The 22,612-nt window shown below is 44.4% G+C and overlaps 1 protein-coding gene across 2 annotated transcripts in view; it reads left to right on the forward strand.

Annotated features, from left to right (window-relative positions):
* The first annotated feature begins 6,349 nt into the window (after positions 1 to 6,349).
* Positions 6,350 to 22,612, forward strand: part of LOC120319655 (tyrosine-protein phosphatase non-receptor type substrate 1-like) — a 137,431-nt gene continuing 121,168 nt past the window's right edge. Inside the window, exons 1-2 of one of the 2 annotated variants that reach the window (XM_039368732.1) lie at positions 6,350 to 6,620; positions 8,535 to 8,623. In XM_039368732.1, the coding sequence (XP_039224666.1) occupies positions 8,548 to 8,623 (76 nt within the window). In that variant the 5' untranslated portion in view covers positions 6,350 to 6,620; positions 8,535 to 8,547. Of the gene's footprint in view, positions 6,621 to 7,344; positions 7,738 to 8,534; positions 8,624 to 22,612 lie in introns of those variants that run through there. The other variant, XM_039368733.1, reaches the window with a different exon arrangement.

Raw genomic sequence — 22,612 nt, forward strand, 5'->3', positions numbered from 1 at the left:
GCCACCTGTGGCACCCGTGCCATAAGTTCGCCACCACTGGGCTAGACAGTCACCTGTCTATGATGGTATAGGTTCTCCTGCTTGAGAAGGGGGATGGACTAGATGACCTCCAAGGTCTCTTCCAGTTCTATTCTATTCTATTCTGTTCTATATTTCTATTCTATTCTATTCTATTCTATATTTCTATTCTATTCTATTCTGTTCTATATTTCTATTCTATTCTATATTTCTGTTCTATTCTATATTTCTATTCTATATTTCTATTCTACTCTATTCTATTCTATATTTCTATTCTATTCTATTCTTGTTCTGTTCTGTTCTACTCTCTACTCTTCTCTATTCTATTCTATTCTATTCTATTCTATTCTATTCTATTCTATATTTCTATTCTATTCTTGTTCTGTTCTGTTCTGTTCTACTCTCTTCTCTATTCTGTTGTGACTTGAATCAGATTTTCTTAACTCTTTTTGCCATAGTTGGTAAGCAAAGCATTGCAGTCATTAAGTGAATCAATGCAGTCATTAACAGAAACGCGAATCTGGCTTCCTCGTTGATTTGCTTTTCAGAAGCCAGCTGGGAAGTTTGTAAAGGATGATCATGTGACCCCAGGATGCTGCAGCTGTCATAAATACATGCCGGTTGCCAAGTAGCCATGTTTTATTCCCATGAGCCTGGAGATGTTGCGACCGTCGTAAGTGTGAGGATCACTTAAGTCAACTTTTCTCAGTGCTGTTGTAACTTCAAACGGTTGATCAATGAACAGTTGTAAGTTGAGAACTACCAGTAGCCACCATGAGTTGCTCTTCTAGCCAGCAATCGATGATTGCCTGTGTCCAAACCAGGATCCAATATGTCTGTCTTCATCCACTAACCAGAAAACAAGGATGTGGTTGTGTATTGCTGCCGTTTTATCACCAGGTGGGAATTAAATGCAGGCTTTTCTTGACCAGCTTCTGCAATTGCAACCAAACCGGACATTGTGACCTTTAAACCACAAATCATGGTTTGCTGTGCTACGGGAACCCAGCCACTTGTGGTTTAGTAAACAAACTATGGTTAAACAGAATACCAGCCATACTTTCGCTCATTGCTGGAGGACTTTGCAATATAAAAGCTGCATCTTGAATTTGACAGCTGTGTTCAACCCAGACACTTAACCTGGTCCTTGAATTAATCTATTTTTCTGGATTGACACAATATAGTAAACTTAAGTGAGCCTAGCAGGCTGGGTTTGAATGAACAAAAAAACCCCAACGGGGCTTGTTGAGTGAAGGCAGCTAGGTGCCAAGTTCTTTAAGTGGCCTGGTTAATTAGTTTGTGAGAAAGCATCCATTTCTGCCTCCACAGTGTGAGGTTTTAGAACTGAGAATGAAAAAGATAAGGGCACGGCTCCAAATATAGTCTTTTTCTATTCAGGAAATAAATAAACTTTTGCTAAAATGTGCGTTAGGAGAAGAGCAGAAAGATTCCTTGACCATATTGATTGCTTCCATTTATCATAAAAATAAGATTATAGATAGATAGACAGGTAGATATATAGATAGGTAGGTGGATAGATAGGTAGGTGGATAGATAGATAGATAGATAGATAGATAGATAGATAGATAGATAGATAGATAGATGGATGGATGGATGGATGGATGGATGGATGGATGGATGGATGGACGGGTGGAGAGACGGACAGACAGACAGACAGACAGACAATAAATGTTGGATGGATAGATAGATAGATAGATAGATAGATAGATAAATAGATAGATAGATAGATAGATAGACAGATAGACAGACAGACAGACAGACAGACAGAGACAGACAGACAGATTTAACCCAACTGCTAAGTCCACTTCTTTCATTTTATTAACAGAATAACAGAGTTGGAAGGGACCTTGGAGGTCTTCTAGTCCAGCCCCCTGCTCAAGCAGGAGAACCTATACCATCTCAGACAGATGAATGTCCAGTCTCTTCTTAAAAATATCCAGTGATGGAGCGCCCACCATTTCTGGTGGCAAGCTGCTCCACTGGTTGATTGTCCTCACTGTCAGGAAGTTTCTCCTTAATTCCAGGTTGCTTCTCTCCTTGATCAGTTTCCAACCATTGTTTTTCATCTTTCCCTCTGGTGCTTTGGGGAACAACCTGATCCCTTCTTCTTTGTGGCAGCCCCTCAGATACTGGAACGCTGCTATCCTGTCACCCCTGTTTCTTCTTTTCTTTAGACTAGCCAAACCCAAGTCCCACAGCCGTTCTTCATATGTTTTAGTCTCCAGGCCTTGGATCATCTTAGTTGCTCTTCTCTGAATTGTTTCCAAACTCTCAACATCTTTTTGGCGATAAGGTGACCGAAATTGGCTGCAGCATTCCAAGTATAACTGGGATAACTGGAGGAAGAGAAGAACAATTTGTCACCCCCATACAAAAAAGATGTGGAGACTCTGGAAAGAGCACAGAAAAGAACAACAAAGATGATTAGGGGATTGGAGACTAAAACATACGAAAAATGGTTTTACAGGGTTTGGGTATGGCTAGTCCAGGGCTCTCCAAACTTGGAACTTTTAAGACTTGTGGACCAACTCCCAGCATGTGGGAGTTGACGTCCACAAGTCTTAAAGTTGCCAAGATTGGAGACACTTGGTCAAGTCAAATGAAAAGAAGGACTGGGCCGAACATGCTAGCAGTCTTCTAATACTTGAAGGGCTGTCACAAAGAAGAGAGAATCAAGCTATTCTCCAAAGCGCCTGAAGGCAGGACAAGAAGCAACGGATGGAAACTAATCAAGGAGAGAAGCAGCCTAGAACTAAGGAGAAACTTCCTGACAGTGAGAACAATTAACCAGTGGAACAACCTGCCTCCAGAATCGGTGAATGCTCCAACACTGGAAGTTTTTAAGAAGAGACTGGACAGCCATTTGTCTGAAATGGTGTAGGGTTTCCTGCCTGAGCAAGGGTTGGACTAGAACAGTGGTTCTAACCTGGGTGATATTGCCTCCCAGGGGGCAATTTCATTTTTCAGGGGGGCAATGGAACGAAAAGGGGGCGATATGGGGGCGATGGAGCAAGATGTTTTGGGGACACTTTTGAGATTTTTTCGTATGGTGAATCGCTGCATATCTGTCGTACAAAAAAATCAGATCGCTCGCTCTTAGTGGATTGAATGGTGTTTTCAAATGTTCCTCCAGCAAGCTTCAGTACAGAACGCCATACATATGTGAAGACGCATCGCTTATCTTCATGCGCGTTGTGCAGCAGCCTCTACCCATACAGTGGCGCGCCATTGGCCAGAATGGGCAGTGATGGAGGGGGGAGCGCTTCTTTCGAAACATCGCATGCCGAGTGGCTCTGTAAAACATTTTGTGTGTCTCTTTTTAGCGTGCACTCCAGTTCGATATTATATTTTCTTTGTGTCTTTTTAATCCTTTTTACAGTGTGCATGACTATATATACTTTCCTCGAATCTTAATTTAGTTTCAGAGTTTTCGTCTTGAAATTCTTAGTTGCTGCATTGCGGTTTGTTCTTATGCCCTTTTTATATTTCTTTTTGGGTCTTAAATTTCACTTGTAATTCAGTCATTAAATGTTACTGTTTTTCTTTTCGGGCATTTCACTTTCTTGCAATTGAATTTTGTTTTCAGTGGTCATCACATTTAAGTGTCTTGAATAAATAAGATAATAATGAAATACATGCATCACGAAGTTTGGGAATGAAGTGATGGATGGCAGCAAAATTTTTCACACAGTTGAGATATGGGAAAAAGACTGGAAATAAATTATTTGCATCGATATGTCCTGATGACAATTTTAAAGAAAACCAAAAAAGTGTTTGGATAAATTGAAGAATTATTTCCTACGTTGTGGTTGAGAGGTTATGTTGGGGGAGGGGGGCGATGACAACTTCCTCATTGGCTCAAGGGGGCGATTCGTTCAAAAAGGTTAAGAACCACTGGACTAGATGACCTCCAGGGTCCCTTCCAACTCTTGTTATTCTTTATGACAGTGTTTCCCAAACTTGACAATTTTAAGGCTGTGGAATTCTGGGAGTTGAAGTCCTCATGCCTTAAAATTGTCAAGTTTGGGAAACACTGCTTTATGAAATCATACTCTTGTATTCTGCTACAATGATCACGTGGGAAACAGAAGCCACTTTGCATATTCTACAGAGGCAGGCTTGTTCCCCATGATTTGTTTTGATGTGATGCAAGGAGTTGCGTAACCCCGGTCTCTGTTTGTGCAGCCTCATCTGACAGTTCCTCATGGCCTCTGGGAGAAATGAGAATGACATCATTTTATCATTTATTGATTTGCTTATATCCCATCTGTGCTAATTTTTTTTAATATAAACACATCAAGGCAGCAAATATACCTAATAGTCCTTCCTCCTCCTATTTTCCCCACAACGACAACCCTGTGAGGTGGGTTGGACAGAGGGACTGGGCCAAAGTCACCCAGCTGGCTTTCATGCCTAAGGCGGGACTAGAACTGACGGTCCCCTGGGGATTGGCCCAAAGTCACCCAGCTGGTTTTCATGCCTAAGGCGGGACTAGAACTCACCGTCTCCTGGGGATTGGCCCAAAGTCACCCAGCCATCTTTCATGCCTAAGGAGGGACTAGAACTCAACTTCTCCTGGTGATTGGCCCAAAGTTACCCTGCTGGTTTTCATGTCTAAGGCGGGACTAGAACTCACCGTCTCGCAGTGATTGGCCCAAAGTCACCCAGCTGCACTTTCATTTATTTAATTTATTTGCTGCCCACTTCACTATCCCAAGCAGGCTTCTATTTATTTATTTTTTTAAAAAAATATTGATTAGATTTACAGGTCGCTCCTCTCCATATCAAGCAGCTCGGGGTGGCTTACAATATGATATTATATATTAATGTAGATACATGCCAGGCATTACAAGGCGAGATAGAGAACGAATGTGGGTTAGAGAACGAACGAAAGGATATAACATCATCAAGAGAGTAAAATAATTGACATGGAAACACACTGGTCACATAGCAAGAACTAATGGCAGGTGGACCAAGGCAGTCATAGAATGGATCCCACTGGATCAAAAGCGTGCATGAAACAGATCTAAAGCTAGATGGATCAACAAGGATCGTGGGCCCAATTGGCAAAAAAAAGCTTTGGACCATGTGAAAGAGTCCTTCATCCTGCAGTGGTTGGACAATGGCTGGAATGGTGATGGTATTAATATAGTAATATAATATTATTACAATAATATTACTGGGCAAACTTACTCTGGCTTGAATGTCTGAGTGTTTAGTGTAGTGTTTCACAACCCTGGCAACTTTAAAACAGGTGGACTTTAAAACTCCCAGAATTCCCCAGCCAGCACAACTGGCTGGGGATTCTGGGAGCTGAAGTGCACCAGCCTTAAGAAATGCTGAGTGACTCTAGAGTGTGAAAAGGAACTTTGCACACCTGCTACGAAAAAGAGGAAGGCACATTTAAGAGTCCTTTTTTCCTTTTATTTTTTTCTTTCCTAAGTTTCAGGTGGAGGCCAACCCAGGTAGAAAGCTAACAAGCCCAGAATTCTTGGAAACAGGGCTTGCCCCACCTTTTGTGGAGCAGAAGAAATCCCTCCGGGCTACAGTTGCAGATTCACACTTTCCAGGGTGGAACAGACCAGGATATTGGCTGGTCCAATATCATTTTAAAAAGGCTCCAGACTTGAAGACAGACAGAACTTTCTTTCTTTCTTTCTTTCTTTCTTTCTTTCTTTCTTTCTTTCTTTCTTTCTTTCTTTCTTTCTTTCTTTCTTTTTCTTCTTCCTGGCTTCCTTCCTCTCTCCTGCCTGCATTTCTTTCCTTCCTTCCTCTTTCCCTCCTGCCTGTCTGCATTCCCTTCCTTCCTTCCTCCCTTTCTCCCTCCTGCCTTTCTGCATTCCTTTCCTTCTTTCCTTCCTTCCTTCCTTTCTCCCTCCTGCCTTTCTGAATTCCCTTTCTTCTTTCCTTCCTTTCTCCCTCCTGCCTTTCTGCATTCTTTCTTTCCTTCCTTCCTCTTCCTTCCTTCCTTCTTCTATCCTGTCTGCATTTCCTTCCTTCCTTCCTTCCTTCCTTCCTTCCTTCCTTCCTTCCTTCCTTCTTCTCTCCTGTCTGCATTTCCTTCCCCTTCCTTCCTTCCTCTCTCCCTCCTGCCTATCTGCATTTCCTTCCCTTCCTTCCTCCCTTCCTTCCTCCCTTTCTCCCTCCTGCCTTTTTGCATTCCCTTCCTTCCTTCCTTCCTTCCTTCCTTCTTCTCTCCTGTCTGCATTTCCTTTCTTTCTTCCTTCCTCCCTTTCTCCCTCCTGCCTTTCTGCATTCCCTTCCTTCTTTCCTTCCTTCCTTCTTCTCCTGTCTGCATTTCCTTCCTTCCTTCCTTTCTCCCTCTGCCTGTCTCCATTTCCTTCCTGTCTCCCTCCCTCTCTCCTTCCCTCCCTCCCTCTCTCTCTCTGCCTTCGCAGCGCCAGCCCGCCGCGGGTTCCTCTTTCACGGAGCCTTGACCGCTCCTCCGCCGCCCGCTGGTTTCCTGCCCCCGTCCTCTTCCCCTCCTTCCCTCCAGACCAGAGCCAAGCGGGCCGCCGGGACGCTGCCAGGCCTCGCGTGGAAACTCCGAGCGGCTCGCCAGGCATCGGGCGGGGGCGGAGGTAGGTCTCTGCGCGCCCGGGTTGGGGGCTGGCGCTTTCCGGGGGGAGGGCTGGAGCCGCCGCGGGGCCGGAGGAGCCCCTTTTCCGGCGGGATCTTCCGTGCACCGGGAGGGGCGCGGTGCAAACGGGCCTCCCCCCCCCATACACACACACACACACACACACACACAACCGTGAACCAACCGGGCAGGGGGGGGGGAAACGCTGCGGACCCAGACCCGGAGCGGCTGCTTTCTTCTCCCCCCCCCCACAGCCCACCTTAAGGGAAACGAAGCGCCCCGCCTTCCAAGCAGGGGTGACCTTAGCTGGACAACCCCCCCCCCAGTGAGTCCCCCTCCCCAAATCTTGGGAGCCCTGCAGCAGCTCCGACCCCCGCCTCTCTCTCTCTCTCTCTCTCTCGCCGCCCCCCCCCCGCGTCCTCCCCCCCTCCCCAAATAATAAACTCCGCTCTGTTCCAGCTGGAACTTGGGAGCGCTGCAAAGCTCTAGGCGCTCCGGAGCGCTTCGGGAAGCGGGGAGCCCCCTTCCTCGAAAGATGGAGGGAAGGGGAGGGGGCGGAGGAAGGAGGGAGGGAGGGAGGGAGGGAGGGGGTGAGGAAGGAGGGAGGGAGGGGATGGGGGAGGGGACGTCTGCCTCGCCCTCCCCCCTCCCACTTCGCTTCCCCTCCAAACGGAGCCCCGCCAATGCTAGGCAACAGAGGGGAGGAGTGGGGAGGGGAGGAGAGGAGAGGGGCGGGTCCTTCCCTTGCTAAAGCGGGAGCCGCGCAGACGGCAAGCTGCGCCCGAGCTGCAGAGCGAGGCAGGCGCTGCAGGAGCCAGCGGGGGCGGCCGAGGTGAAAGCCCAGCGTCCCCCCCCCCGCTACTTTCCCTTTCTGGCACCCGCCGCTGCTGCTGCTACGGGCAAAACGGGCCGGGGAAGCGGGGTCCACGTTCCCACCGATGCCGCCCCCGCCGCTGCCCGCCTGACTCCCCTCCGGGGCTCCAGCCGGACCCAGCCGGGGTGAAGCCCCTTCCCCCCCCTCCTCGGATTGGCCTCGGGGTCCCCGGACGACCCCACCCCCACCCCCAGCCCAGCGGGAAGAAGCCAGCGGGGGTCGTCGGAGCCCCCGCCTCCGCCCGGTGAGTGAGGGGCTGGTGGGGGGGTGGGTAGCCGCGGGAGGGGGGGATGAAAGGAGCGGACGTGCCCGCCGGTCTCTTCTTGGGACGGGGTGTGGGGGGGGGTCTGCAGACTTTCAAAGAGACCCCCCCCCCTTCTTTGCCTCTTCCATCCACGCACCCCTCCCCGCCAAGGTACTTTACCCCGTGTTTATTCATTACCCCGTGTTTAACACGCGCGCGCACACACACACACACACACACAGAGAGAGAGACAGAGAGAGAGAGAGAGAGAGAGACACGCACACACATCCTTCCAGTTGGGTTGTTTCCTTGCAGACGTTAGGTGGCCAAAACTAGGGGATTCAGCGCGCATCAGTCACCGAACGTCGTCGGAAAGCAAACAACTCAAGAGTACCCAAGACCCTAACCCCCCCCCCCCAATGTTCTCCTTTATCTGTATCTGGGGCTGGGCTTCTCCTCTCCACCCCTCCCTCCCTCCCTCCCTCCTCCTCCTCCTCCTGGGATCCTGGGAGGCAAGGAACTGGGAGGGGTACCCCACCACCCCGACCCCCGTTTTGGAAACGGGGCGATGCTGTGGCAGCCTTCCTGCCCACCCGCCCGCCCTCCACTTTTAACCTGCCCTTGATTTAGCACAACGAGAGCGACAGCCCCCCCCAACACACACACACACACACACACACACACACACACACACACACGGTTTTTTTCCTTCCTCGCCACGCGCTCACTTCTCAAATGCATTTTCCCCCCTTCTTTTTCTTCTTTTTCTTCCTCGCTTTCTCCCTCCACCCGGGCAGTGTGGAAAGGATCATGGAAACGCTCGCCATGTCACCTCGAGGTCTCTGGATCTCTGTCCTGGCGCCTTTGCTGTTTTCCAGCTGCGCAGGTAAGGCCTTTTGCGCTGGTTTGGCGAGTTTTGCTCGTGTCTCTGTGTATGTGTGTGTGTGTGTGTGTGTGTGTGTCTTTTGCGGTGAGCGCATTTACAGGATGGATTTATCTTATCTATTTTCTATCTGTCTAGATATCTGTCTGTCTGTCTATCTCTCCACCCATCCCTCCTGGAGACCTTTATGATTGACTGACTGATTGACTGATTGATTGATTGATTGATTGACTGTGGCCTGGGGTTTGACTCCGAGAAGAGCTCCTGCCCTCTTCTCTTCTCACCTTAAGGAAAAAAAAAAAATCAACCCAAAGAGATTTATTTATTTATGTATGTACGTATTTATATATTTATATTTATTCAACACAAAAGACATTTATTATTAATGGATAATAATTGGTGTTTTGACTCCTGGGCTGCTGCCCTCTTCTCTTCCTCTCCTTTAAGAAGAAAAAAAAAATATCAACCCAAAGATATTTATTTATTTATTTAACCCGGAGACCCTTATGATTGATTAATTGATTGATTGATCGATTTACTGTGGCCTGGTGTTTTGATTCCTGGGCTTCTGCTTTCTTCTCTTCCTCTCCCTTAAGAAAAAAAAAATCAACCCAAAGACATTTATTTACTTATTTATTTATTGACTTACTTACTTATTTACTTATCTATCTATCTATCTATCTATCTATCTATCTATCTATCTATCTATCTATCTATCTATCTGTTTATCTATCATCCTGTCCCATCTATCATCTCTTCCTCTCCATCTCTATATCATCTTCTATCTATCTATCTATCATCTATCTATTTATCTATCTATCTATCATCTATCTATCATCCTGTCCCATCTATCATCTCTCCCTCTCCATCTATCTATCTATCTATCTATCTATCTATCTATCTATCTATCTATCTATCTATCTGTTTATCTATCATCCTGTCCCATCTATCATCTCTTCCTCTCCATCTCTATATCCATCTTCTATCTATCTATCTATCTATCTATCTATCTATCTATCTATCTATCTATCTATCATCTATCTATCTCATCTATCTATCTATCTATCTATCATCTATCTATCTTATCTATCTTATCTATCTAACACGGAGACCTTTATGATTGATTAATTGATTGATTGATTGATTGATTTACTGTGGCCTGCCCTTTTCTCTCCCTGGCGCCTTAAGGAGAAAAAAAATGAATCAACTCGAAGACCAAAATCATCATAATAATAATCCTCCGTGTTGACTAGATCTATCTCTCTATATAAAATGCTGCCTTTAATTTCTGCCTTGGGAAGTTTTGCTGGGCTCCCCTGCAACCTTTGTGGGCTGGGAGCCAGGAGGAAAAAAGAAAATGTGGAGGGGGGGGTTCAAAGGGGTGGGAGAGGGTGCAACTGCCCTCTGCTGGGATGGAGGCCAAGCGCTTTACAGCTCCCCCCCCCCCCCGTCTTTTCGAGGCTCCTTCCAAGATTGTTCCCCCCCCCCCAGGCTTTCACGGTGCAAGTAAAAAAAAAAAAAAAAAACGGTTGCAAGAGGCGTTTTGGGGTGTGCGAAATAAAAGGAGGGGCGGCTTCTGAATGAAGAGGTGTATTGGGTCTGGGGGAGAGGCCTGTGGAGGGGTCTATTTGTGTGAGAAGAGGAGGAGAGAAGATATAAATCAGGGATGTTCAACCTTGCCCAATTTTAAGACTTGTGGACTTCAACTCCCAGAATTCCCCAGCCAGCTAGGCTGGCTGGGGAATTCTGGGAGTTGAAGTCCACAGGGCTTAAAGTAGGCAAGATAGGATAACTTTGTTTGCAGAAGGCGGTGCTAGGAAAAAGTAACAGCCTGGGGTAGCCTCTTTGCTAAGGAACACATTTTATAAGCTTCGTTATAAACCAGCGGTTCTCAACCTGTGGGTCGGGACCCCATTTGGTCGAACGACCATTTCATGGGGGTCGCCAAACAACGCAGTCCGCCATTTTTTTCCCCCTTTTCTTTAGCTGTGCTACTCCCTTTTATTCTATTGGCTTTTGAAAGCCAATAGAATAGATTCTCTTGAATAGAGTCTAATTCTATAGGCTTTCAAAAGCCAATAGGAATTGTCCAGGCTGTCTCTGCCCTGCTGAGCCCGCCAAAAGTCCCATTCTGCAAACGGTGTTGCACCAGTTGAGTAGTCCTTGACTTACGACCGGTTGAGTAGTCCTCGACTTACGACCGGTTGGGGGTCGCGGCATTAAAAAGGTTGAGAACCACTGTTATAAAACAATAAAGATTTACAAGTTAGTTATTGTCTTACAACCCAGAATGTATTGTTACTAAATGAGAAATCCCTTCGGGGAATTTTGTCCCATTTTACGACCTTCCTTTGCCTCATTACATTAAGGGAATCCCTGCAGTTGTTAAGTAAGTCACATGGCGGTTAAGTGAATCAGGCTCCCCCATTCACTTTGGTCGCAAAAGGGGGATCGCATCACACACACACACACACATGGGACGCTGCAAAAGTCATAGATACGAGACATTTGCCAAGGATCCGAGTTTAAATCACGTGATGCTGCAACGGCTGTAAGTGTGAAAAATGGTCCTAAGTCGCTTTTTTTCAGTGCCGTTGTAACTTCGAACAGTCACTGAATGAAATGTTGTAAGTCGAGGATGTGTGAAATAATAATAATAAATGAATAAGGAAATAAGAGGCTGGTGGAAATAGCTTCCAGTCTCTTACGGATTTTTTTTAGAATGGAATAGAATAGAATAGAATAGAATAGAATAGAATAGAATAGAATAGAATAGAATAGAATAGAATAGAATAGAATAGAATAATGAATGGAATAATAAATGAAATAGAACAGAACAGAACAGAACAGAATAGAATAGAATAGAATAGAATAGAATAGAATAGAATAGAATAGAATAGAAAAATAATAGAGTAGAAAATATGGGATAGGATAGGATAGGATAGGATAGGATAGGATAGCATAGCATAGCATAGCATAGCATAGCATAGCATAGCATAGCATAGGAATTATAGGATAGGATAGGATAGGATAGGATAGGATAGGATAGAAGTGGAATGGAATGGAGTAGAGTAGAGTAGAAAATATGGGATAGGATAGGATAGGATAGGAATTATGGAATAGGATAGCATAGCATAGGATAGCATAATATAGCATAGGAATGATAGGATAGGATAGGATAGAAATGGAATGGAGTATAGAGTAGAGTAGAGCAGAAAATATGGAATAGGATAGGATAGGAATAGGAGAAGAGAAGAGAAGAGAAGAGTTGAAAGGGACCTTGGAGGTCTTCTAGTCCAACCCCTTGCTCAGGCAGGAAACCCTTCCCCATTTCAGACAAATGGCTGTCCAGTCTCTTCTTAAAAACCCCCAGTGTTGGAGCTTTCACAACTTCTAGAGACAAGTTGTTTTCTATATCTTTCCTGCTCTGCTGGATGGGGCGGGGGAGTGGGGCATACAAGCAGTGACTCACACATTAGAAATAGTATTAGCACTGCCAGAATTAGTTGTCTTTAAAAAAAAAAAAAAAAGCAAGCAACACTCGTTTTTGTTGTCGGTTTGTGAAGATGTGGACAACGGCTTTGTAAAGTTGGGGGGCAGAGCTCACTCAGCCTGCCGGTTGTCTGTCCAAACAGAGCCCCCCCCCATGGAAAAGAAAAGGCTTTTGGTCTGTTTTAAAGGCCTGGTTATTTATATATATATATATATATATATATATATATATATATATATATATATATATATACATACATACACACAGTGGCCTTGCAAAAGACTCAAAACGGAGAAGAATCAAGAACGGTCCGCTGTCCCCTTTGTATTCTGCCCATTGTTGTTGAGAATTTGTGCCTCCGTGCCCCTCCAGGGGAATTTGGGGGGGGGGGGGAAATGGAAGGGACACTTTACATGCTATTGCTGTTGTGGTTCAGCTCTTGTTGTTTCGCATCTGGCATTAAATGCATAGAGAGCAGTGCTCAGGATGTATAGAAGGAAGGCATCAACATTTGATACAACTAGTCTCGACTTACAACAGGACATTTAGTGACCGTTCAAAGTTACAAGGGCACTGAAAAAAGGCACTTTAGGACCCTTTTCTCACACTGGTGGCTTTTCCCACGGTCCCGTGATCAAAATTCGGACGCTTGGCAACCGGTTCAGGCTTATGACGGTGACGTGATCAAAATTCAGACATTCGGCAACTGACTCACATTTATGATGGTTGCAGGGGGTCACATGATCTCCTTTTGCAACCTCCTGACAAGACAAGACAAGGGGGGCTGGGCCAAATTCACTTAACAAGTGTTCTTAACTTGTCATCTTCAGTGATTCCTTTAGCAACTCTGGCAAAACTCACTTAAGAAATGTCTCACTTAACAACAGAAAATTTTGGCTCCGTTGCGGTCGTTAAGTCGAGGACTATCTGTACAAGGATAATGGAGATGTGGGGCATATCTTCCCCTGAATGGGATTGTGGTGCTGCCCCAGGAGAGACAAACTCACACAGTGGCCGGCTGCCATCTGAGAGTTGATCCAGAAGGAATTAACAAATAAAGCCGTCATCTATTTTCAGCCACAGTTCAGCCCAACATTTCTGTGGCTAAGCAAGATAGTTATTAAGGCTTGAGTTTTGCCCCATTTTATGACCTGTGATGTTGATAAGACGCGACAACATACACATCTTATCTATTTAAATATATTCTATTTTAAATTTTCATAAGACGGTCGAAATTCCATTCTTCTTCAGTCTTATTCTAGTTTTTTTTTCTTTGCCAAGTCATCTTCCATGTCCTTATTTTTGGGTCTTCTAACCAACCTTCTTGTATTGTCATGTATGTTATTTGGCGTTGACAAACTTCTGGATGTTGATCATGTGATGCTGCGACGGTTCGTGGGAAACAGGCCCCTAAGTCATTTTTTTTCAGTGCTCTTGTAATCTTGAACGGTCACTAAATGAACTGTTGTAAAAAGAATAACCGGTAACAGACTTAAAGAGTTGGAAGGGACTTTGGAGGTCTTCTAGTCCAACCCCCCTGCTCAGGTAGCAGAACCTATATACCATTTCAGATAAGGTCCCTTCCAGCTTCTATTCTATTCTATTCTATTCTATTCTATTCTATTCTATTCTATTCTATTCTATTCTATTCTATTCTATTCTGTATTTCTATTCTGTATTTCTATTCTATTCTATTCTATTCTATTCTATTCTATTCTATTCTATTCTATTCTGTATTTCTATTCTATATTTCTCTTCTCTTCCATTCCATTCCATTATTCTCTTCTCTTCTCTTCTCTTCTCTTCTCTTCTCTTCCCTTCCCTTCCCTTCCCTTCCCTTCCCTTCCCTTCCCTTCCCTTCCCTTCCTTTCTATTCTATTCTAAAAATTAGACCTGTGGCTTTGGGAAGGCTTTTTCAGACAGATGGCCAAAACATAAGCTGACAAGAAGCCTTCAGGTTTGATCCTTCTGTGATTTCCCCCCCCCCCCAAGCTCTGCTGGATGAGAACAGGAAAAAAATGCATTTTTTGTGTGCAGTTCAAGGCAGGGAAGTTTCCAAGAGTCTTCATTTCTCTCCAAGAGTCTTGAGATAAATTGCCTGTTGCTGCTTTAGTGGGCTATTGCTATGACGGATTAATGGGGAAACAGCCACGCAGCTGGCTGTGTTCCTTAGCCTCCTCTCCAAGCAATGTAATGAAGCTGTCTGCTGGCTTTCCAGGGCGAAACGCAGGTAGTCCTTGACTTACGACGGCAATGGAGTCTAAAAATTTCAGTGGCTAAGCCAGACGATTGTTAAGAGAGCTTTGATCCCCATTTTACGGCCTTTCGTGCCACGCTCGTTAAGGGAATCGCGGCCATCGTTAAATTAGTCACACGGTCGTTAAGTGAAGTATGAGACAGTTGTCAAGTGTCTGAATTTTGATGACGTGACCTTGGGGGAGGGGGAGGTGCTGCAATGGTCATAGGTGTGAAAAACGGTCATAACTTTGAACGGTCACTAAACAAATAGTTGTAAGTTGAGAACTTCACGAAGTAAAGGGGGATACAAATCACTAGATGAATAAATAAATAAGCTTGGATAAAATAACAGGGAAACTGAAGTCACGTTAGGGTCCAGTAAGATGACCATCCAAGCCCTAGATCAGGGGTCTTCAAACGTAGCCCTTTGATGACTTGTGGATTTCAACTCCCAGAATTCCTCAGCCAGGCATGCCTGGCTGAGGAATTCTGGGAGTTGAAGTCCACAAGTCATTAAAGGGCCACGTTTGAAGACCCCTGTTCTATAGAATATATAAGGCAAGTATGAGTATTTTGAGGAAATCTTGAAGGAACATTCTGGAAAAAAAGAGTAGATAGAGGCCTAGCTCAGATTTTTCTTGGATGCTTTGTGGTTCCACGGCTGGAAGAGAGGTAATTATCACTAAATGTAGAACAAGGTAAAATTTCTGCTTTTTTTCCCCTCATAAAGAATGTAATACAGGTATGTAGTCCTAAACCAGGAATCTTCAAACTTGGCCCTTTCATGACTTGTGGACTTCAACTCCCAGAATTCCTGAGCCAGGCACACCTAGCTGAGGAATTCTGGGAGTTGAAGTCCACAAGTCATCAAAAGGCCATGTTTGAAAACCCCTGTTCTATAGAATATATAAGACAGGTATGAGTATTTTGAGGAAATCTTGAAGGAACATTCTGGAAAAAAAGAGTAGATAGAGGCCTAGTTCAGATTTTTGTGGGTTGCTTTGTGGCTCCGCGGCTGGAAGAGAGGTAATTTTCACTAAATGTAGAACAAGAGTAAGATTTCTGCTTTTTTTCCCCTCATAAAGTATGTAATACAGGTATGTAGTCCTAAACCAGGGGTCTTCAAACTTGGCCCTTTGATGACCCGCTGGCTGAGGAATTCTGGGAGTTGAAGGCCACACGTCATCAAAGGGCCAAGTTTGAAGACCCCTGGGGTAAAACAAGTATATTGTCTGAACCTAGCCATTGGGTTGTAAGAATTCAGCCACTGGGCCTTATTTTGAACCATTTTTAGTGAAAATATCTCCGTGACATTTGATCTTTCAAGCATCACTACAAAGTGGTTGTCCTCTAAACGTGCGAAAAGCTGGCTGGGATTTATAGGAGTTGTAGTCCAAGTCAGTCCAGACCAGTGTTGCTTAACCTTGTCAACTTTAAGACATGTGGCTACGCTCAGACAATATACTTGTTTTACACCAGGAGGTCTTCAAATTTGGCTCTTTTATGACTTGTGGACTTCAACTCCCAGAATTCCTCAGCCAGCATGGGGGAACTATGGCCCCTTCATGACTTGTGGACTTCAACTCCCGGAATTCCTCATCCAGCATGGGGGAACTATGGCCCCTTCATGACTTGCGTACTTCAACTCCCAGAATTCTTCAGCCAGGCGTGCCTAGTTGAGGAATTCTGGGAGTTGAAGTCCACAAGTCATAAAAGGGCCAAGATTGAAGACCCCTGCCCTAGATACTCAGGGGGTTGGACTAGATGACCTTCCAACTACTACTACTACTACTACTACTACTACTACTACTACTACTACTACTACTTATTATTATTATTATTGATTTATCATTCATCGCACAGTCAGCCAGATGTTCAGACTGGATTTGGCATTTTGTCTACCTATCGAGTCCTTACCCAGGACCTGGGATAGGCAGATGTGGATGTTTGATGGTATTACAGGTATCGTCGCAGGATGGAAGCAGTTCCTAATAAGGCCGCCTTTTGCAATTGACTAATAGCAAATTTGTCAATGCCAATGGTGTTCAAGTGGTGCTCCAGTTGTTTTGGGATTGCGCCCAAGGAGCCTATGACTATTGGTACTACCCTTGCTTGCTTTTGCCACAGTCTTTCTATTTCTATTTGTAGGTCTTTGTATTTTGTTATCTTCTCCAGTTCTTTCTCTTCTATTCTGCTGTCTCCAGGCACTGCCACGTCCACTATCCAGACTTTTTTGTCTTTCTTATCGACAATTGTTAAGTCTGGGGTGTTATGTTGCAGGTGCTTGTCTGTTTGAATTCTGAAGTCCCAGAGCAGTTTAATTTTATCATTTTCTATGACTTTCTCTATTTTATGATCCCACCAGTTTTTGCTTACAGGCAAATGATATTTTTTGCAGATCTTCCAATGCACCATTGTTGCTACTTTGTCATGCCGCTGCTTGTAATCAGTCTGTGCAATCTTCTTGCAACAGCTTACCAAGTGGTCCACTGTTTCTTCAGCTTCTTTGCATAGGCGGCACTTACTGTCTGTTGCTGTCTTCTCAATTTTGACTTTATATGCATTTGTCCTTAAGGCTTGGTCTTGTGCAGCCAGAATTAGTCCCTCGGTCTCTTTCTTCAATTTTCCTGCTCTTAGCCATTGCCAGGTTTTATTATTATCTGCTTTCCCAGCTATTTTTTTCATGTATTGGCCATGTAGTGCTTTGTCTTCCCATGCCTCTATTCTGTTCTTCATTTGGTCTTTCTTGTAGGCCAGTTTGGTCTCTCCAGTAGTTAGTAAGCCTTCCTGATATACTAATTTCAGTGCATCTTCATCATTGTTCTTCAGATATTCTTCCAAAGCCATTTTTTCTTCTTCAACCATCTGATGTACTTGTAGCATTCCACGCCCACCTATTTGCCTTGGTAGATAAAGTCTATCAATGTCACTGCGTGGATGAAGGGCATGATTCATTGTCATTATTTTTCTGGTCTGCCTATCCATTGCTTTTAGTTCTGCTTGAGTCCAGTCCACTATTCCAGCTGTGTACCTAATGACTGGGATTGCCCAGGTGTTGATTGCCTTTATGGTATTTCCTCCATTGAGTTTGGATTTTAAGATCTTCTTCACTCTCTTGATGTATTCACCTCTAATCTTTTTCTTGACTTCAGTGTGCTTGATGTTGTCAGCTTGAAGGATACCCAAGTATTTGTAGTATTCTTCCTCGTCCAGACTCTTAATGTTATTTTCGTGGGGCATCTTGATTCCTTCAGTTTTCACTATTTTTCCTTGTTTGATAGTAAGTGTGGCACATTTGTCCAAGCCAAACTCCATTACAATATCTTGGCTATATATACGGACAGTGTTGAGCAGCGATTCTATTTCAGATGATGTTTTTCCATACAGCTTCAGATCATCCATGTAAAGGAGGTGGGATAGTCTAGCAGATGTTTTTGATGTTTGATAACCATGTCCTGAGTTATTCAGTATTGTTGACAGAGGAAACAGTGCAATAACAAATAGTAATGGTGATAATGAATCTCCTTGAAATATTCCTCTCTTGATATTAACCTCTCCCAGCTTCTCACCATTGATCTGCAACTGTGTCTTCCATTGTGCCATCGATCTTTGCACAAATTTTCTGATGTTTCTACTGACTCCTGTTATTTCTAGGCACTTTATTATCCAATCATGTGGCAGAGAGTCAAATGCCTTTTTGTAGTCAATCCATGCCACATTCAGGTTGGTCTTCCTTCTCTTGCAGTTTTCCAAGATCATTTTGTCTATTAGGAGTTGATCTTTTGTTCCTCTGCTATTGGGGCGGTTTCCTTTCTGCTCAGGTGGAAAGAGATTGTTTTCAACTAGATGCTGTTGTACTGCATCAGCTACCACACCAGTTAGTAATTTGAATGTTGTTGGTAAGCAGGTAATTGGCCTGTAGTTACCTGGTGTTGCCCCTTTTGCTGGATTTTTCATTATTAGGTAGGTTTTCCCAGTTGTTAGCCACTTTTCAATTTCTCCTCCTTGTAGTATATTGTTGAACTGCTTGGCAATGAGTGGGTGTATAACAGTTAGATGTTTCAACCAAAACCCATGCAGTTCATCTTCACCTGGTGCTGACCAATTTTTGATTTTCTTTGCTCTTTTTTCTACCATTTTTGTTGTTATTACTAGTTCTTTCATTTCAACTTCTGTTTTATTTGCATCCACCTCTTTTAACCAAGCTGCATCCTTGTTGTATTTCTTTGGGTTATCCCATATCTGCTTCCAGAACTGCACTGTTTCTTCCTTGTCAGGTACTGACTGATTCCTTGCAGTTTCTCCATTGATGGATTGGTAGAAACGTTTCTGATTGGATTGAAATTGGAGGTTCTGCCTATAGTTTGCAATTCGAGCTTCATATCTACTGATTTTCCTGGCTATAGCTGTTATTTGTTGCTTTATTATTTCCAGTGCTTCCTTGATCTTCCTTGTTTCTAAGTGGTATTTCTTGATTAGGTATTCTTTGGTCTTCTTGTTCTTCAGCTTCTTTTCTTTCATCTGTTCTAGCTTGCTTGCATGTGATCTTAACTTGCTGATCTTATTTTCTAGTCTAACCTTCCATTTTTGTGGTGCACTGTTTGTTTGTTTTTCTTTTTGTTGATTTTACATCCCAGGTATTCTTGTTATAACTGCAGCTGTGCTGTACATTAGTTGGTTTGTTTCTTGCAGTGAATTGGTGCTTATACTTGCTATTGCAGTATTTGCATCTTTTAATGCTTGTGCTAGCTGTTTCTTTGGAACAAGCTTCAATGCAGGCAGCCTTATTCTGTTGTTTTTGTGCTGTTCTAGATGCTCAGTTATTCTTTGTTTCAATTCTTTTATTTCTTTAGTTAGAGGGTTTTGTTCTTCCTGAGGAAGAGGTGCCTGGTTTCCAAATGAGAACAGTTGTATATCTCTACTGGATTCTTCACTGCCAACTCCCCCTGGTTTGCCTCTACATTCTGAATTACTTCTTGTAAGGCTTTGATTTCTTTGCCCTGGGTAAACCTTTGCAGTTCGTCCAATTCTGTTTCTGTAAATACTTTATTTCGTGTTATAAATCGGCGTTGATCTGCTAGTCTCTGTTCTGTTATTTCTGATTCTGGATGTTGTTCTTTCCAGAATTCGGCATTCGTTTTAGATATCCTCGTCTTGTTGGACTTGATCTGTAGTAACAGATCATTATTTCTTTGTTTTCCATCACTGTGTATCTGCGACGGGTAAACACCTTTTCTTCCAGTAGTTCTGCAGCTGCTGGCCCTGGTTGCTCAGCCAACAGTCCTGAGTCCTGTAACCCATTTTTCACCAGATATCCAGGAACTCCAATATCTAGCGCGGACCTTGTTAACCCGGGCGACGTCCGAGCCGGTATGGCATTCTGAAATTTACGTCTCACCATATTTTTTATGGGAGAGACACTCTTTGTCTGACTCCTCTGATGAGACCTGTCCAGTATGGTTGAACCTCTGGCATAGCTCTCATCTTCCTCAGAGTACACAAGCCCCACAACCACGTCAAGGTAGTGCCTCACTGGGGGATTATTATTATTATTATTATTATTATTATTATTATTATTATTATTATTATTATTATTATTATTATTGATCATCGCACAGTCAGCCAGATGTTCAGACTGGATTTGGCATTTTGTCTACCTATCGAGTCCTTACCCAGGACCTGGGATAGGCAGATGTGGATGTTTGATGGTATTACAGATATCGTCGCAGGATGGAAGCAGTTCCTAGTAAGGCCGCCTTTTGCAATTGACTAATAGCAAATTTGTCAATGCCAATGGTGTTCAAGTGGTGCTCCAGTTGTTTTGGGATTGCACCCAAGGAGCATTATTATTATTATTATTATTGTTGTTGTTGTTGTTGTTGTTGAACATTCCTTTAGCGATCATTCGAAGTTACAACGCCACTGAAAACAATGTGACCTATGGCCAGTTTTCGCATTTAAGTCCATTGCAGCATCCCCGAAGGTTATGTGATCAAAATTCAGCCCCTTGGCAACTGGCTTGTACTTACGCCGATTGCAGTGTCCCGCAGTCACGTGATCCCTTTTTGCGATTTTCTGACTAGCCAAGTCAAATGGGGAAGCTATTTGGAGCTCAGTCATGGTCATCAGGCGAGGACTACGTGGTAGGAACCAAGCTGCCCAGGTGTAAGCAATGCAGTCTGGTGGACTTGACCTCACTGGTTCAAGCGATGGGTGGACTCAGCCGTTTGAGACAGGCATGTTGGGGCACCTAATTGCACGAGGTTGTGGTGCCAGCCACAGTGCCCGATCGTGATGCCCGGCAAGCCTCAGGGGGCTCTGAAAAGCTTTGTGTGTTTGTGACATTCTGGGTTGTTCTCCCTGGAACAAGCGCGGGAGGGAGGCGGCATTGCAGCTGTGGGCTGCAGAGAGAGAGAGAGAGAGAGTGAAAGAGAAAGGGAGGGAGAGAGGGAGGGAGAGAGAGAAAAAGGGAGAGAAAAGAGAGAAAAAGAGAAAGAGAAAGAGAAAGAGAGAGAAAGAGAGAGAAAGAGAAAGGGAGAGAGAAAGAAAAGAAAAAGAGAGAAAGAGAAAGAGAGAAAGAATGAGAAAAGGGAGAGAGAAAGAAAGAGAGCAAGAGAAAGAGAAAGGGAGAGAGAAAGAGAGAAAGAAAGAAAAAGAGAGAGAGAAAGAAAGAGAAAGAATGAGAGAAAGGGAGAGAAAGAGAGAGAAAAAGAGAGAAAGAAAGAGAGAGAGAAAGAGAAAGAGAGAGAGGTTGTGATTCTAGCCATGAATTTATAGCTCTGCAGACGCCTTGGGAATGAACGCTTTGCTTTGTTGCCTTGCCCCACTCCTGCACAGACACACAAACACCTTTCCAATTCCTTCCTTCCTTCCGCCCTACTGGGACAGGCTGTCTGCAGCCTGGCCTGTTCCGTAGGCGAAACACAAACACATCCCCTGCAAGGCGTGTGATTCGTTCTTTCCTCCTTGCCTCTACTCTTCTGCCAGGCTGATTCACTCACACATCACCTACATGTGACTCCGGGCCGGCTATGAGGACGGGCTCCATTGCGCAAGATTGAAGGGGGGAGTGGTGATGAAGCCCAGCAGGCTTTGTGGCCATGCCAGCTGCTTTTGTGTTGTGTTGATTGGGGGGGGGGGGTGAGTTGTAGAAATGGGATTAGCTTGTAGCCCGCCCTTCCTTCCGTCCTTCCTTCCTTCCTTCCTTCCTTCCTTCCTTCCTTCCTTCTTTTTTCTCTTTCCTTCCTCCTCCCTTCCTCTTTCTTCCTTTCTTTCTTTCTTTCTCTCTCTCTCTCTCTCTCGCTTTCTTTCTTTCTTTTTTTCTTCTTTCCTTCCTCATCTCTCCTTCCCCCCTTCCTTCCTCCCTCCTGCCTTCCTTCCTTCCTAATTAATCTTCATCAACTCTTTCCTTGAGTCCAAATTAACCTTCCTTCCTCAACATCAACCAATCTTCCTTCCTTCCTTCCTTCCTCCTTCCTTCCTTCCTTCCTCCTTCCTTCCTTCCTTCCTCAACATGAACCTTCCCTTCCCTTCCCTCCCCTCCAAATTAACCTTCCTTCTTCAACATCAACCAATCTTCCTTCCTCCCTTCCTTCCTTCTTTCTTTCTTTCTTTCTTTCTTTCTTTCTTTCTTTCTTTCTTTCTTTTTCTTTTTCTTTTTCTTTTCTTTTCTTTCTTTTCTTCCTTCCTTCCTTCAACATGAACCTTCCCTTCCCTCCCCTCCAAATTAACCTTCCTTCTTCAACACCAACCTTCCTTCCTTCTGCCCTCCCTCCCTCCCCCTCCCTCCCCCTCCCTCTCTCTCTCCCTCTCCCTTCATAACTAAGCTTGGTTGTTTTCTTGCAGGCGTTTCATGACTCAACTAGGTAACACCATCAGGGCTAGGAAGCAAGTGTGGCGTTTGCTCTCTGTTTATATAATAATAATAATTTAAAAAGTTGGAAGGGACCTTGGAGGTCATCTAATCCAACCCCCTGCTCAGGCAGGAAACCCTATACCATTTTGGACAAATGGCTGTCCAGTCTCTTCTTAAAGACTTCCAGTGTTGGAGCATTCACCGCTTCTGGAGGCAGGTTGACTTGCCCCATCAGTGTTATTGGGAACGTTCTTGGTGGTTCTTTGACTAAGCTGTGGTTTACTGTTCGCTTCTTTGCCTGGACTGATAGCTCCTTGCTTGTCCCACCAAGCAGTTGTGCTGCCTGGGGGATTCTGGGAGTTGAAGTCCCCAGCCAGCATAGTCTTAAAGTTGCATCTTTGAGAAA

The sequence above is a fragment of the Crotalus tigris genome, unplaced genomic scaffold, assembly GCF_016545835.1.
Source record: "Crotalus tigris isolate CLP2741 ecotype Arizona unplaced genomic scaffold, ASM1654583v1 scf7180000020918.456699, whole genome shotgun sequence".
NCBI lineage: Eukaryota > Metazoa > Chordata > Lepidosauria > Squamata > Viperidae > Crotalus > Crotalus tigris.